The sequence below is a fragment of the Zea mays genome, chromosome 2 (assembly GCF_902167145.1).
Source record: "Zea mays cultivar B73 chromosome 2, Zm-B73-REFERENCE-NAM-5.0, whole genome shotgun sequence".
Lineage (NCBI taxonomy): Eukaryota > Viridiplantae > Streptophyta > Magnoliopsida > Poales > Poaceae > Zea > Zea mays.
The window spans coordinates 236,615,851-236,632,463 of record NC_050097.1 but is presented as its reverse complement, the minus strand read 5'-3'; the positions used below and the strand labels follow the sequence as shown (position 1 = coordinate 236,632,463).

At 42.9% G+C, this 16,613-nt stretch overlaps 1 protein-coding gene and 1 non-coding gene across 4 annotated transcripts; one reads left to right on the top strand and one right to left on the bottom strand.

Annotated features, from left to right (window-relative positions):
* Positions 1-2,601: 2,601 nt before the first annotated feature.
* TRNAN-GUU (transfer RNA asparagine (anticodon GUU)) lies at positions 2,602-2,675 on the bottom strand. Its single transcript has one exon. It is a non-coding gene; the product is annotated as a tRNA-Asn (tRNA).
* Positions 2,668-9,825, top strand: LOC100384237 (Nodulin homeobox). 3 transcript variants are annotated; one of them, XM_008670255.3, is made up of 17 exons: positions 2,773-2,943; positions 3,624-3,755; positions 3,828-3,983; positions 4,229-4,309; positions 4,395-4,541; positions 5,613-5,828; positions 6,345-6,476; positions 6,577-6,672; positions 6,764-6,931; positions 7,053-7,341; positions 7,418-7,540; positions 7,627-7,696; positions 7,883-7,934; positions 8,255-8,365; positions 8,460-8,924; positions 9,018-9,052; positions 9,170-9,825. In XM_008670255.3, exons 6-17 carry the CDS (start codon positions 5,625-5,627, stop codon positions 9,684-9,686), a joined length of 2,262 nt encoding a protein of 753 aa, XP_008668477.1. In that variant the 5' UTR covers positions 2,773-2,943; positions 3,624-3,755; positions 3,828-3,983; positions 4,229-4,309; positions 4,395-4,541; positions 5,613-5,624; the 3' UTR covers positions 9,687-9,825. The 3 variants fall into 3 exon arrangements, with proteins under 3 accessions (XP_008668478.1, XP_008668477.1, NP_001349225.1); NM_001362296.1 differs by having other exon boundaries at positions 2,784-2,943; positions 4,413-4,541; XM_008670256.4 differs by lacking the exon at positions 9,018-9,052 and having other exon boundaries at positions 2,668-2,943; positions 4,413-4,541.
* The last annotated feature ends 6,788 nt before the right edge of the window (positions 9,826-16,613 follow it).

Sequence of the window (16,613 nt, the reverse complement as noted above, 5' to 3'; positions counted from 1 at the left end):
CGCGGACGGTCCGCGCTCATGTGCGGACGGTCCGGACATGCGCAGATCGGCAAATTTATCGCCGATGTGCGTGGGAGGCTGTTGTTGCCCAAGGTACATGTCTATCAGCATCCTATAAAGGGGTTGTGGCTAGTCGTGACAACCTATAGCCGATGAATTACGTGTGTATTCCCTCAGTTCAACCTCGTGCGAAGGAAGATTTGCAATAGTAGACTTATCAAGCGCATGCACTAGCCTTTTATGATCATTTTGTATATCCCCTACGATACGTTGCATTTGCTCTCGTTGTTCGTCTATGTAAGCTTTAAGAGATTGGAGTTCATTGGTGCTACTTACATTGGGGTAATCATAGTAGGTCGGAACGAAGCCAGATCTGTCGCCCATTGCCGAACGACTTTGTTGTTCCTGTCCACCTTGAAGTCGGCCAGGAATTTCGCCTTTGCTTCTCGGATCAGCTGCTCCTGGCGCTCCGCAAACAGGAGCTGTTCTTCAGCCGGCAAGGTTTCCCATGTCGGCGTGACGATATTGCTGGTGGAAACTTCAGAGCTATATTTTGAACCAGCCATTGAGGGCCGATCTCGATAGGTCTATTTGAAATTGTCCCCAGCGGAGTCGCCAAAAAGTATGTTGACGCCTTTTCGGGCGCCAAACACTCAATAAGAACCAGCGACAGTGCTCTCTGCACAGGCGCGGACGGTTCGCGACCTGGCGCAGGGCTAGGGTTCCCTGCCTTACGGCCGGATGGTCCGCGCGTGCGCAGGGGGCGGCGAAGGTCGCCGGCGGTGCTTAGATCTCGCTCCCGGGAGGGACCCCGTCGGGGAGGAGAGATCATAGGAGTTGTCTAGGCTCGGGCAGGCCGACCTAGACTCCTCTAATCGACGTAGAGTCGAAGAGAAGTGGAGAATTTGGGGATTGAGAGGCTAAACTAGAAGTAGACTAGAACTACTCCTAATTGTACAGGAAATAAATGCGAGATAGAAGTATTATTGATTCGATTGATGATTCCAAATAGGTCGTATACCTCTGTATTTATAGAGGAGGGGGCTGGACCCTTTACAAACTAATCGCCCGAGCTAATTCCACGAATCTAGCTAACAACTGTAACACAAAACTCGGAACCCTAATCTACTCTACACACGCGCGGACTGTCCGGACTGTGCACCGTCCGACCCCAGGGGCCATACCGTCCAATCCTCTCAATTTGGTGCCCAACAATGTCTTCAAAATTTCCCAACGTAACATATGACTTACGAAACAGATATCTACAGCACCCTGAACCTATAGGTGTACATTTGTGCTGTGCCTAATAGGCCGGCACAAAGCACACAATTTTTGGCATGACCCAATATGTGGGCCGTGCCTGGGCCTCAAGTAAAGCCCCACGTGCTGGCCTGGCACGACCCATTTAACTAAGGCCCATCGAGGCCCACTAAATATTGACTCAGTATTTAACTAAGGCCCATCAAAGCTCACATGACTTTATGAGCCGTGCTTTTGTGGGTCTGTGCCGTGCCGGGCTAGGCCGGCCTACATGTACATGTATATCTGAACCACTTGCGCAACATGACATCTAAAGAACATACGGGATATGGTCTCATCCTGTCAGTGAACATAGAAGTAACAAAGATAAACAACCAACGCATTTTTAGTTATTCAAAATATTTTTTATTAGAACCCCATTATTTTCCATGAGCCCAAAAAGATTGAAAAATATTTGTGTTTATACTTAAATGATTCTGTTTATCATTCAAGTACTTTAATGCGCAAGTGACCTATATGGCAGTTATATTATATAATTTAGGGTAGACTTCACATGTCTCCTGATCACCATTGATAGCAGGGAGTTCACTTTTGCTAAAATCCATCTGAAATTCAGACAACAACTCAGTACAAATAAAATAATAACTTAAGATTCTTTGCGTTTTCCAAATTAGACACACCCTTTTGAAGGGAAATGACTTATTTGTTAATTAAATAATTGCACTAGGCTTTACACATCTCGTCTCTACTTGATAGCAAAAAATGCACTTTTGTGAAAATTGATCTTCAAATAAAATATCATCTCATACCTTTATAAAAAAATTGTCTCATACAAATAAAATAACAACTTAAGATTCTTTGCATTTTCTAAACCATGCTTTATACATGAAACTGTGTCATTCGAGTGTCAATTCGTTTTGGAATGGATATGGTAACTAAAAAAACTTTCGCAAAGAGAATACTCCAATTAAAACAATATTTTGGAATGTTAAAAAACTTTGAAAAGATAATACTGCAATTGAAATAATGTTAACAAATGGAAAAATAAAAATGCACTTTTGTGAAAATTGATCTTCAAATAAAATATCATCTCATACCTTTATAAAAAAATTGTCTCATACAAATAAAATAACAACTTAAGATTCTTTGCATTTTCTAAACCATGCTTTAGACATGAAACTGTGTCATTCGAGTGTCAATTCGTTTTGGAATGGATATGGTAACTAAAAAAACTTTCTCAAAGAGAATACTCCAATTAAAACAATATTTTGGAATGTTAAAAAACTTTGAAAAGATAATACTGCAATTGAAATAATGTTAACAAATGGAAAAATAAAAAAACGCTAGAAGGAGGGCTTGAACCTCCGACCTTGTGGTTAACAGCCACACGCTCTAACCAACTGAGCTATTCCAGCAATTGTTATTCAGTTGTTTTTACAACACTTCAAATGTCTTTCACATCACCGCCAGCCGCCAACAAATACTTCCCCACCCCGACTAGTAGATCAAAATATACGACAGCTCTGCCACTCCTGCTCACCTCCGCCGACCGCCATATCCTCCTCTACATCCACCGCCGCTGCCGTATAGGTCCCGTCCCCTCGTCGCCGCGGCTGCGCTGGTGGGGAGCGGAGCGGACGGACGGAGATCCGCCCGCCTCGGGCTCCGCTACGCCGGCTGAAGGTCAGTTTCCTCTCCTCACATACCGTGGCCCGGGTCTCCCGTCCCCCATGACCCACCGCCGCGTGGTCCGTCGCGTACTCGCTAGCTGCAGCTTGCTTCTCTGGGTTAGGTTTTTGAGCCGGATTTGATGCGCAGCTACATTTAATAGCTTGATGCTCGCAGGTGCCCTGCATCATTTGGGCATTGGAATCACTCTTACGAATCCACTGCCGCCCTTATTTGCTACATAGACAGATATGAAAAACAGTAGGGAAGGAGTTAAAATGTACAGTATAAATTATATGCTATTACTGGGAGTTTCTAGGGCCTTCTAATCCATGTTAGTAATTCCGAATTCATGCTAGTAATTCTTCGGGAATATCTGTTGCCTAATATAACATAACCCTGAATTAATGCTAGTAATTATTTTCTAGGTAGTTAAAACTCTCATTTTATGTAGGGTAACACTAGGAAATTTCTCGGTTCTAATAGATAATTTTCGAATATTATAGATACATATTGCTTGGTGTGCCAAGTGAATTCATTTGCATGTCAGGATGTTGTTTTCTCACTTCTTGACTACTGTACAAAATATAAATATTTGTTCTAACTTCTGGAAGATCAGAGGAAGTAGGATTTTCACCATAGTATTCTCATGGCCTTGCTACATCACAAGAGTTTCCATGTTGTTTTGGGTTCAGATGATAGCCATGGTGTCTGCTGTTGAAGAGCTTAGTTGGTTAACCTCTAAAGAACTTGGTGAGATGCTCAGGGAGTCAGACAACTTTGTTTTGCAGTCCAAGATAGAAGACGGAGGTCCAAAGCAAGTACTTGTATGTACAAAATGCTTGCATATGTTGCAAACTTGCAATACCCGATTCCCTGAAAGCTGTTCTTTGTTGTAGGTGGACATGGAAAAAGTTGTGCCCTCGCTTCCTCTTCATCTCCTTGCTGTATGTTTGGAGCTTGGGCAAGGCCCGGACTTGACCTATGTGCTTCGTGGCATCCGTTTTTTGCATAGTTTGTCTGATCTAGCATCCCGCCATACTAGACTGGAGCAGGTTACTCCTTTTATTATTTCACGCTAATTTACCATATGCCGCTATCTTTCTTATGGGATATGATATGATTTGAGAATTTACTTACTCTGAGGCTGTTTGGAATGTAATGAAGCTCTTTTGTTGTCATTAGACTCATAGACTTTGTCCAACTGAGCCCTACCTGTTTAGTATTTGGATTTTATCTTCTGGTTGATTTAATTTAGCTAAATGATAAGCACCTAGCTCACAACAATATTTCCTTGCAGGTTCTCCTTGATGATGTCAAATTATCCGAACAAGTCATGGACCTGATATTCTTTCTACTTTCTATTCTTGCTGAACAGAAGGTCTCAATGGGTTAAACCAAAATGTTTTTATTCATTGATGTGTGGTCCACTTTGAATTATCATCTGATACTAATTCTGGTAACAGCTGTTGTTTTTAAATTAGGAGAATAACAATGTTGGTGCTTCTCCGCTTGTGCATGCGTCACTTGTAGCAGGTAGTCTTCATCTGTTGACAAATTACTTCTCTTCCCAGTGGCATGAACTTGTCCATATTCTGCTTGCACATCCAAAGGTAATATGTGGGTTCATCATAGGACCACTCTTCAATTTCTTGTAATATGTTAATTTTATCTGAAACATAAATGAATTTTGCCATCCACCTTATTTCTAAATCAAAGTTGATTGTAGAGCCCATATTTGCTTTGCTTCTATTTTGGTCCCTGATCCGCCAAATTTTTTTAATGCATCTTTGCTAACACCTTCTGTACACCAATTTCATTGTTACAAGGGTTGATTCTTGGCTCCATGAAATATAATCATGTAGCATGTTTTTGAGTGTTAACCTTACTCTTGATGTTTTATTCTGGAGTCATTTAGCTATCCTTGTGTGGCATTTTGTGCTTGATTTACATAGCAACCAATGTTATCAAGTCATCCGACTAATCGCGATTAGTCATGTTGATTGGTGTCATGGCGATCAGTTATGCACTATGATTAGTCAGGCTGATCAGTGCCATGGCAACTAGGATCTATTAGACGATTTGATAACAATGATAGCAACCACTGCAAGCTGCCAGGCCAATTATTAATCCAAACTTGCTGTAAAATTCTGCAGTTGACATGAGACTATTTTTCTGCATTGGAGTTATGCTGCTTGAATTTTGTAGATCTACGCACATGCTTGCTGTTAAACTGAGTTTGATTATCTAGGTTATATCAAGATAGTACAATAGATCCCTTGGTATTCTTACTGTCTTATAAGCATGACTTTTGAGGTGTCTCTTAGGTGTCTAGGCGTGCCCCCAATGCCTAGGCTATGCTTATAAGTGACATAATTTATGCTAATGTTCTGCTGACGGTTGCCCAAATGCCCAGTGTATGTTCTGTATGTTATCTGATGATGATTAAAGTTTTTGCATGTGTATATTTTTGTGGTCCTGTGATTTGGGATTTTACATGTGTATGTTGTTTGGAAAAATTCTATCTGTGCACTTATTACTCTTTTTAATACCCCATTGAGTACATACTGATTCATAATGTTATTCTTTCAATATATATGCTATTCAGCAACGTGTACCTACTTTAGGAACACTTATAATTCAATCATCGGTGCTCATACTAACACTTAATGACTCATGGTCAGGTTGATATCTTTATGGACGTGGCCTTTGATAGTTTGCATGAAGATGTGAGGCTGTTAAGTATCAGATTATCATCAATGGGCTTCGGTTTCTTTCCTGTTGGTTCTTTGGAATCTCGTCTTGCTCACTTCATCTGTCAACAGTGTGAAGCATCATTGCAATTTCTCTTGTTGTTGTGCCAGCAAAAGCTATTTCGAGATCGGATTTTAAAAAATAAGGTCTCACCTATCTTTAGAGGCATATAATTTTTATGCTATTGAGAGGAATAAGAATATTTGGAGTGTTTTCTTTTTCTTGATTTAGTAAGGGATTAGCAGTTGTTGTGCTATACTGTTTGATGATAAAAATAGAAGTTACCATATTGACTATGACCCTCTCTCCCCAAAAAGGTTACTTCACATGGTTCATCTTACCATTAGTCTTTTCTGTGCTTGGAATTTTATTAAATATAAAATTGAAGTCATCATGTTGACCATATCCCCCCCCCCCCCCCCCCCCCCCCCCCCCCCCCCCCCGACACACAGACACTGTACTTCACATGGTCATCTTACTTCTTTTCTGTCCTTGCAACCTTATTAAATTGATACTGTGTGAAACCTTATGCAGTAGTTTTGGGTGAAGTTATATTTTTGTTGAATAATATAGTTGGCCAACTCTGTATTTGGCCACTACACCGTTATGAAATATAATGCTCTTGGAAGCTTGCATGTTAAGGAATTTCTTGCTTAATGCAGGAACTCTCTAGAAACGGAGGCATACTGTCACTTTCTCACACTATACTGAAGTTAGTTGTCCCTGAATGTTTGAAGCAATCAACCGACCTTGTTGCTTCTATTTCCAGGCTCAAGGCAAAGATACTTTCTATTGTAAGTTAACTGCACATGATTTAACATAATTGGAGTGTAGTAGTGCAAACTGCAAACCTATATTTAGTGACTGATTTTTTTGATATATTCAATTTCCCAGCTGTTGCAACTTTGTGAGGCTGAAAGTGTCTCTTACCTTGATGAAGTTGCCACTAATCCAAATAACATGCGGCTAGGGCAAACCTTGGCTCTAGAGGTCAGTTCTACTGGGGCTGACCACTGCCCAGGAAAATACTCCTTAAAAATATTCACTTTCTCCAAATTTTGATTTTGCTTGACTACTGTAGGTTCTAAATTTGCTGAAGATTTCATTTGGAAGAAAAATAAACATTACTTCTGATTCTCATGACAAGGGTAAGATTTACCCCATGGGATCTGTGCTTATCAGTGCATTGCGTCTTGTTGATGTCTTCTCTGATGATTCGAACTTCAGATCATTCTTTTTGACCAACACTGTAAGATTTTTTGCTTAACTATTTGTGTTGACATTTATATCTTGTATTTTCCTTAGCAACTGGATATGTTTTAAGCCAAAATAATGTCTTGCTTCAACTTTTTTGTTCATAAATTGTGCAGGTTCCATTTTTAATCCAGATTCTAGCTGCTCCTCACGATGAATTTGTTTCGAGTTGGTGCGCTGTCAACTTACCAACAATTGAGGAAGATGCAAGTCTAGATTATGATCCTTTTGGTGCATCTGAGGTGGCACTATTAGCTTCTGATAATATGTTGACTGAAGCTAAAGCTAACTATTCTTGCCCTTTTCGCCCTAGCGTGCCTTCAATGGCATATGCACAGACAAGAACATCATGCGTAGTGAAAATAATAGCAAATTTGCATGTTTTTATTCCAAACATATGTGAAGGTAGACTATTTCTACATGTTATGAGTTTAAATTTATTCACAACACATTGTTAAAATAAGTTCTGTTCTGACAACAGAGCAAGAAAGGGATCTTTTTCTTCAGAACTTTCAAAAGCACTTGGCGTCTGGGAGTCCTAAACTATCAGCAGATCTGCCAGCTTCTAGTGATTTTAAGGCCACTAAAGTCTGTAGAAACTTAGGTGAAGTTACCTTTGTTGTTTCTAGTTATCTGTTGGTTAATATATCCATTATGTGGCATGTCTAACTTTTTCTGTGGGTTTTGTAGGATTTTTGTCTGATTATGCTAAAACATTGGTTCCTAATTTGTTAAATGGGGAAGACTTGGTGTTATTAAGGTGCTTAAAAACCATTTTACTATATTTTATATTGTATACTGGTTTTCCCAATTGACGATTAAGTACTTTTTTGTTACATGGCTGAACTTATTATTTTTTTTATTATACTTCATTTTGTACTCCTTGATAATTTACTGCTCTCAATGCCTTGGTAATATTTCTAAGCGTCTGTTTACCCTTTGGCAGTGATTTTGCTGATAAGCTACAATCTTGGTGTAAATCACAAGTTGCAGTAAAGGTTTGTTTTCTTTACTCATTGTTATCGTAATGAGCTATCAATGCTACTGAAGTTTTACATTTTGTTGGCAGCAAAATCTCATTTTTATCATAATAACACAACTGCAGAGCGTGCACACTAAATAGAGGTATTTGCATTTGCAGTATTGCACATAATCTGCTCAGCACAAATTTTATTAGCCATAAAAAACATTAAACTTTCTTGACTTGTGTGTGCTTGGATATTTGCACTGGGTGTTCAGTTTACATTTGTAGCAGTTTGCTTCAAATCGTTTTTTTCTCTGTTCAATTGTTGTATGGCCTCATTATGAAATGTTTCAGGTTGTACAAAATGATATTCCACCAGAAAGCATGGATGCCATGTGCCCGGTGCAGCAGCTCTTGCCAACACGGACAAGCACTCCAGCCTCCAAAATGAATAACCTTCCAAAGGTAAATACTTAGATGAGTGGGTCAATGAAACATGACTGGTGATTGGGTTTGGGTCCACAGTGAATTGGATTCTAATCGGAAGCTGATGCAACAGGATGCACAGAACATGGAAGTGTCTACACCAGTACCCCCAATAAATCCGGAAGGAAATGATGAGGACGAGACTCCAAAGAACACTGTCTCTAGAAATGGTGGTTTCCTGCAGAATGCAGTTGGCCAAGACCTAGTCCATCTTGGCGTTGCAAGAACAACAAGTGGTGGCCCTTCGGCTGTCGCTTCCGGTGTTAGCACTGGACACCAGCACAACAGAATGGATCTTGATCCAGCATCCAGCAGCGTGGATAATTTCAAAACACCAGAACTTACAAAAGAAAACGGTCTCGAGGAGGATGGGAAAGGAGAGAGTAGTATGTATGATGAGAGGCAACCTAAGAGAAGGAAGCGGACCCTTATGAATAATGAGCAAATAGATGAATTAGAGAAGGCTCTAGTAGATGAGCCTGAGATGCACAAAAATCCTGTTCTATTGCAGAGTTGGTCAGAGAAGTTAAGTCTGCAGGTAATTTTTTTTTTCACTTTGGGGCATTCTATTCTTAGGTCTTAATTGCTGAATGCATTCTCATTTATGGAAAATACGGCCGTGCTTTTGTAGGGCCCAGAGATCACAGCATCACAACTTAAAAACTGGTAAAACTGTGTATCTTAACCGTTCTTTTGAAGTTTCTTTCTTCAAATCGATAATAATGTTTTTTGTGCTTCTCATCTAAAGCTATTTGTAACAGTGTTTTCTCGTGTAATTTCCAGGTTGAACAACCGGAAAGCTAAGCTTGCTCGCATTGCAAAAGAAAGGGCGGAGAATGCTGATAAACCATCTACTTCCCATCCCGGCGAGTCTTCAGAAAGTGCCGGGGAGGACAACTATCTACCCCCTGCAGGTGTGATGACTGTTCTATCCAAAGGTGGTAGCCTGTTGAGCCCGGACTGCACTGAGCAAACGTCGCAGGCAGAGCTATCCCCGAACACGACGATGATGGTCCGTCCATTCACGAGATCCTTCTCGTTGGAACCCGGCCGCCTCGTTTCATTAGTCGACAGCGATGGGAAGGAGGTTGGCAGGGGCAAGATCTTCCAAGCGCCAGGGAAGAGCACAACGGAGAGCCGCGTTTGCGTGGTTGATGTCACTGAGCTCAGGACCGAGAAGTGGAGGGAGCTCCCCCACCCTTCGGAGGCATTTGGGTGGACGTTCCAGGAGGCGGAGGCGAGGAATGGTGGCATCATCAGGGTCTCTTGGGACGCCGTCAGGTTGTTCCCTGTAGCGTAGCAAGGCCGATTGTATAACAAGATGAGTAGAGGGAAACTGTGGCCTAAGTAACATTATGTTAAAAGCTGTGGTTAACTGTGTTGTATTCATGAACTAATTGTTTTGAGCAATTCAGGTGGTTACTGATTTTACATTTTTACTACTGGTGTTAGTGTCACCTGCAATGTGCTGTGAGAAACCAATGCTGAGCATTCAGCCATCCTTTGTATATCAATGGGTAAGTGGCCAGGATCGTAGCATGAACAGAAAGGGCATGTTTATTGTGGTTTTTATGTGTGGAGAAAGATAAATGAGTTCATAGGGTTTGGAATCTAGAAATCCGGTTTAGAATCTAGAAAGTATTACTAATTTTGCTAGTAGTGTTAGTGTCACCTGCTTTGTGCGTCAAAGGCTATCATTGAAAAAAAGTGTTATATGCAAATTCTGGCGAGGGTGATATATAATACTATAATCCTAAGTCCGACAGCCTAAATAACTTGGTTCTAAGCTCCTGTTTGATCTTTTTTTCTATACCTTTTATGCAAATCTGAACAGTTGTTTTTTATACATCTGAACACCTTTTTAATGTGAGATATTTGATAGTCGCCTAGAGGGGGGTGAATAGGGCGAAACTGAAATTTACAAATATAAACACAACTACAAGCCGGGTTAGCGTTAGAAATAAAAAACGAGTTCGCAAAAGAGGGTGGAAAACAAATCGCAAGCAAATGAAGAGTGTGACACACGGATTTGTTTTACCGAGGTTCGGTTCTTGCAAACCTACTCCCCGTTGAGGAGGCCACAAAGGCCGGGTCTCTTTCAACCCTTCCCTCTCTCAAACGGTCCCTCGGACCGAGTGAGCTTCTCTTCTCAAATCACTTGGGAATCAAACTTCCCGCAAGGACCACCACACAATTGGTGTCTCTTGCCTTAATTACAAGTGAGTGTTTGATCACAAGAAAGAATGCGGAAGAAAAGAAGCGATCCAAGCGCAAGAGCTCAAATGAACACTACAAATCACTCTCTCTAGTCACTAAGGCTTTGTGTGGAGTTGGGAGAGGATTTGATCTCTTTTGGTGTGCTTTGCAATGAATGCTAGCTCTTGTATAGTGGTTGGAAGCTGGAAAACTTGGATGCAATGAATGGTGGGGTGGTTGGGGTATTTATAGCCCCAACCACCAAACATGACCGTTGGTGGAGGCTGTCTGTCGTATGGTGCACCGGACATGTCCGGTGTACACCGGACATGTGTACACCGGACATGTCCGGTGCGCCAGCCACGTCACCAATGTCGTTGGATTCCGACCGTTGGAGCTTCTGTCTTCTGGGCCCGCCTGGATGTCCGGTGCACACCGGACATGTACTGTTCAATGTCCGGTGCGCCAGTATGGGCGTGCCTGACTTCTGCGCGCTTCTGGCGCGCATTGAATGCGCCTGCAGGTGACCGTTGGCGCGAAGTAGCCGTTGCTCTGCTGGTTCACCGGACAGTCCGGTGTACACCAGACATGTCCGGTGAATTATAGCGGAGCAGCCGCTGCGTTTTCCCGAGGCTGGCGAGTTCCGGAGGCCGTTCTTCCTTGGAGCACCGGACACTGTCCGGTGTACACCGGACAGTCCGGTGAATTATAGTGGAGTGCCTCTGGAAATTCCCGAAGGTGACGAGTTTGAGTTGGAGTACTCTGGTGCACCGGACACTGTCCGGTGTACACCGGACAGTCCGGTGCCCCAGACAGAGGTGCCTTCGGTTGTCCCTTTGCTCCTTTGTTGAACCCAATACTTGGTCATTTTATTGACTGAGTGTAAACCTTTTACACCTGTATAATCTATACACTAGGGCAAACTAGTTAGTCCAATTATTTGTGTTGGGCAATTCAACCACCAAAATTAATTAGGAAAATAGGTGTAAGCCTAATTCCCTTTCAATCTCCCCCTTTTTGGTGATTGATGCCAACACAAACCAAAGCAAGTATAGAAATGCATAATTGAACTAGTTTGCATAATGTAAGTGCAAAGGTTGCTTGGAATTGAGCCAATGTTAATACTTACAAGATATGTATGGATCGTTTCTTTATTTTTAACATTTTGGACTAAGCTTGCACCACATGTTTTGTTTTTGCAAACTCTTTTGTAAATCCTTTTCAAAGTTCTTTTGCAAATAGTCAAAGGTAAATGAATAAGATTTTGAAAAGCATTTTCAAGATTTGAAATTTTCTCCCCCTGTTTCGAATGCTTTTCCTTTGACTAAACAAAACTCCCCCTAAATGAGATCCTCCTCTTAGTGTTCAAGAGGGTTTTGATATATCATTTTTGAAATACTACTTTCACCCCCTTTTGAACATAATAAGATACCAATTGAAAATACTCTTTGAAAAACTAAGTTTTTTGAAATGGTGGTGGTGCAGTCCTTTTGCTTTGGGCTCTTACTCTCTCCCCCTTTGGCATGAATCGCCAAAAACGGAATCATTAGAGCCCTTTAGTTACTCTCTCCTTCTTTGGTCATAAATAAAAGAGTGAAGATTATACCAAAGATGGAGTCCTTTTGCTCTCTCCCCCAAAGATGGAGAGTGGCTCGGAGCGACGGCGAAGGATGAGTTACGGAGTGGAAGCCTTTGTCTTCGCCGAAGACTCCAATTTCCTTTCAATACACCTATGACTTGGTTTGAAATAAACTTGAAAAACATATTAGTCATAGCATATGAAGGAGACATGATCAAAGGTATATAAAAGAGCTATGTGTGCAAATTAACAAAAGAAGTTCCTAGAATCAAGAATATTTAGCTCATGCCTAAGTTTGTTAAATGATTGTTCATCAAGAGGCTTGGTAAAGATATCGGCTAATTGATCTTTAGTATTAATGTAAGAAATCTCGATATCTCCCTTTTGTTGGTGATCCCTAAGAAAATGATACCGAATGGCTATGTGTTTAGTGCGACTATGTTCGACGGGATTATCCGCCATCTTGATTGCACTCTCATTATCACATAGCAAAGAGACTTTGGTTAATTTGTAACCGTAGTCCCGCAGGGTTTGCCTCATCCAAAGCAATTCCGCGCAACAATGGCCTGCGGCAATGTACTCGGCTTCGGCGGTGGAAAGAGCGACCGAATTTTTCTTCTTTGAAGCCCAAGACACCAAGGATCTTTCCAAGAACTGGCAAGTCCCCGATGTGCTCTTCCTATTGATTTTACACCCTACCCAATCGGCATCCGAGTAACCAATTAAATCAAATGTGGATCCCCTAGGATACCAAAGCCCAAACTTAGGTGTATAAGCCAAATATCTCAAGATTCGTTTTACGGCCGTAAGGTGAGCTTCCTTAGGGTCGGCTTGGAATCTTGCACATATGCATACGGAAAGCATAATATCCGGTCGAGATGCACATAAATAGAGTAAAGAACCTATCATCGACCAGTATACCTTTTGATCCACGGACTTACCTTCCGTGTCGAGGTCGAGATGCCCATTAGTTCCCATGGGTGTCTTGATGGGCTTGGCATCCTTCATACCAAACTTGTTTAGAATGTCTTGAGTATACTTCGTTTGGCTAATGAAGGTGCCCTCTTGGAGTTGCTTCACTTGAAATCCCAAGAAGTACTTCAACTCCCCCATCATAGACATCTCGAATTTTTGTGTCATGATCCTACTAAATTCTTCACATGTAGACTCGTTAGTAGACCCAAATATAATATCATCAACATAAATTTGGCATACAAACAAGTCATTTTCAAGAGTTTTAGTGAATAGAGTAGGATCGGCCTTTCCGACTTTGAAGCCATTAGCGACAAGGAAATCTCTAAGGCATTCATACCATGCTCTTGGGGCTTGCTTGAGCCCATAAAGCGCCTTAGAGAGTTTGTAAACATGGTTAGGGTACTTACTATCTTCAAAGCCGGGAGGTTGCTCAACATAGACCTCTTCCTTGATTGGTCCATTGAGGAAGGCACTTTTCACGTCCATTTGATAAAGCTTAAAGCCATGGTAAGTAGCATAGGCTAATAATATGCGAATTGACTCAAGCCTAGCTACGGGTGCATAGGTTTCACCGAAATCCAAACCTTCGACTTGGGAGTATCCCTTGGCTACAAGTCGAGCTTTGTTCCTTGTCACCACACCATGCTCGTCTTGCTTGTTGAGGAAGACCCATTTGGTTCCTACAACATTTTGATTAGGACGTGGAACTAAATGCCATACCTCATTCCTAGTGAAGTTGTTGAGCTCCTCTTGCATTGCCACCACCCAATCCGAATCTTGGAGTGCTTCCTCTACCCTGTGTGGCTCAATAGAGGAAACAAAAGAGTAATGCTCACAAAAATGTGCAACACGAGATCTAGTAGTTACCCCCTTATGAATGTCGCCGAGGATGTGAAAGGGAAATGTGCCCTTGGGCCATTTCTAAGTATTTTGGTGATTGAGTGCAAACACAAAGTGCTTAAATGTGAATCTATGCCCATGGATGGACAAGTTGCAAATCACAAGTAAAGGTATGTTTCTAAGCCTTAGTACATTGGTTTTGTGTACTAATATCTTGTCTAAGTGTTAGAAACAGGAAGAAGAAGAAAAGAAAAGAAGTGGAGAGTGGCTGTGTACAGCCAAAGGCTGTTTCGGGCTAGGGCACCGGACTGTCCGGTGTGCACCGGACAGTGTCCGGTGCGCCAGATCAGCGTGGAGCAAACCAGCAGCTCTCGGGTTTTTCTCCGGCGACTTCGGCTAAAATTCACCGGACTGTCCGGTGTGCACCGGACTGTCCGGTGAGCCAACGGTCGGCCGGGCCAACGGTCGGCCGCGCGATCGGCGCGCGACACGTGGCCGAGCCAACGGTCGGAAAGATACACCGGACTGTCCGGTGTGCACCGGACATGTCCGGTGCGCCAACTGTGCGCAGATCTGCATCAGAAAGCAACGGTCGGATGAGCTTTTTATGGAAACAAATCGGGCACCGGACAGTGTCCGGTGTGCACCGGACTGTCCGGTGCGCCCGACGACAGAAGGCAAGGATAGCCTTCCAGATGTGTTCTCAACGGCTTCTAGCTGCCTTGGGGCTATAAAAGGGACCCCTGGGCGCATGGAGGAGTGAACAAAGCAACTCTTGAGCATTCCTGATCATCCACACTCAGTCTTTGCGCATCCATTTGTGATTCTAAGTGATTCGAGCTCTGTTCTTGTGAGAAACTGTGAGATAGTCTTTGAGCTCGAATCTTGGCCGCGTGTGTGCGCGTTTCGCTGTGGATTTGTGTGTGTTGCTTCCCTCCCCTACTCCGTGCTTCTTTGTGAATCTTAAGTGTAAGGGCGAGAGACTCCAATTTGTGGAGATTCCTCGCAAGTGGGATAAAGATAAGCAAGGCAAAATACTGTGGTATTCAAGTGGGTCTTTGGACCGCTTGAGAGGGGTTGATTGCAACCCTCGTCCGTTGGGACGCCACAACGTGGAGTAGGCAAGTTTTGTACTTGGCCGAACCACGGGATAAATCACCGTGTCTCCTCTGTGTTGAATTCTCTGTGATTGTCGTATTGTGCAAGATCTTCTCTTTAGCCACTTGGCAATTATTGTGCTAACCCCTAACAAGTTTTTGTGGCTATAAGTTAAGTTTTTACAGGATCACCTATTCACCCCCCTCTAGGTGCTCTCAATTGGTATCAGAGCCGTTCTCTTCAAGAAAGGGACTAACCGCCCGAAGAGATGGATCCTAAGGGGAAGGGAATCGTGATCAACGACAAGGAGAAGGAATCCTTCATCAACGAGCCCAAAGAAGACAAGCCTACCGACTCCGGCTCGGGCCATAGACGGAGGGAAGGGAAGAAGAAGAAGACAAGGCGCATCAAGGAGATCGTCTACTACGACGACAGCGACGAATCTTCCTCTTCCCAAAAGGACGACGACCACAACGACTACGAGCAAAGGAAACCGGTTAATTCTAACTTTTCCTTTGACTACTCTCGTATTCCGCAAAGTTCAAATTCACATTTGCTTTCCATTCCACTCGGCAAGCCCCCACACTTTGATGGAGAGGACTACGGATTTTGGAGCCACAAAATGCGTAGTCACCTATTTTCTCTCCATCCTAGTATATGGGAGATTGTAGAAAGTGGAATGAAATTTGATAGCTCGGATAGCCCTTCATTTATTAATGAACAGATCCATAAAAATGCACAAGCTACTACTGTGTTGCTAGCCTCTCTGTGCAGGGATGAGTATCACAAGGTGAGCGGCTTGGACAATGCCAAGCAGATTTGGGACACCCTCAAGATCTCTCATGAGGGGAATGATGTCACCTTACTCACCAAGATGGAGTTGGCGGAGGGCGAGCTCGGACGATTTGCGATGATAAGGGGCGAGGAGCCGACACAAACATACAATAGGCTCAAGATCCTTATCAACAAAATAAGGAGCTACGGAAGCACGCGATGGACGGATCACGACGTCGTCCGCCTAATGCTAAGGTCATTTACCGTTCTTGATCCTCATTTGGTGAATAATATTCGTGAGAATCCCAGGTACACCAAAATGTCGCCCGAAGAAGTCTTAGGAAAATTCGTCAGCGGGCGAATGATGATCAAGGAGGCAAGGTACGTGGACGACGCCTTGAATGGACCGATCAACGAACCACAACCTTTTGCTCTCAAAGCAACAAGAAGTAAGGAGGCGCTACCTAGCAAGGTGGCACAAATTGAGGCGGTCGGACTTAATGATGAAGAGATGGCTCTCATCATCAAACGCTTCAAGACGGTGCTGAAAGGTCATAAGGGGCAGCCGAGCAAGACCAAGACGAAGGGGAAGCGCTCATGCTTCAAGTGCGGTAAGATTGGTCATTTTATTGCTAACTGCCCCGATAATGACAGTGACCAGGAAAAGGGAAACAAGAGGGAAAAGAAGAAGCATTACAAGAAGGCAAAGGGCGAGGCGCATCTAGGCAAGGAGTGGGACTCGGACTGCTCCTCTTCCGACTCCGA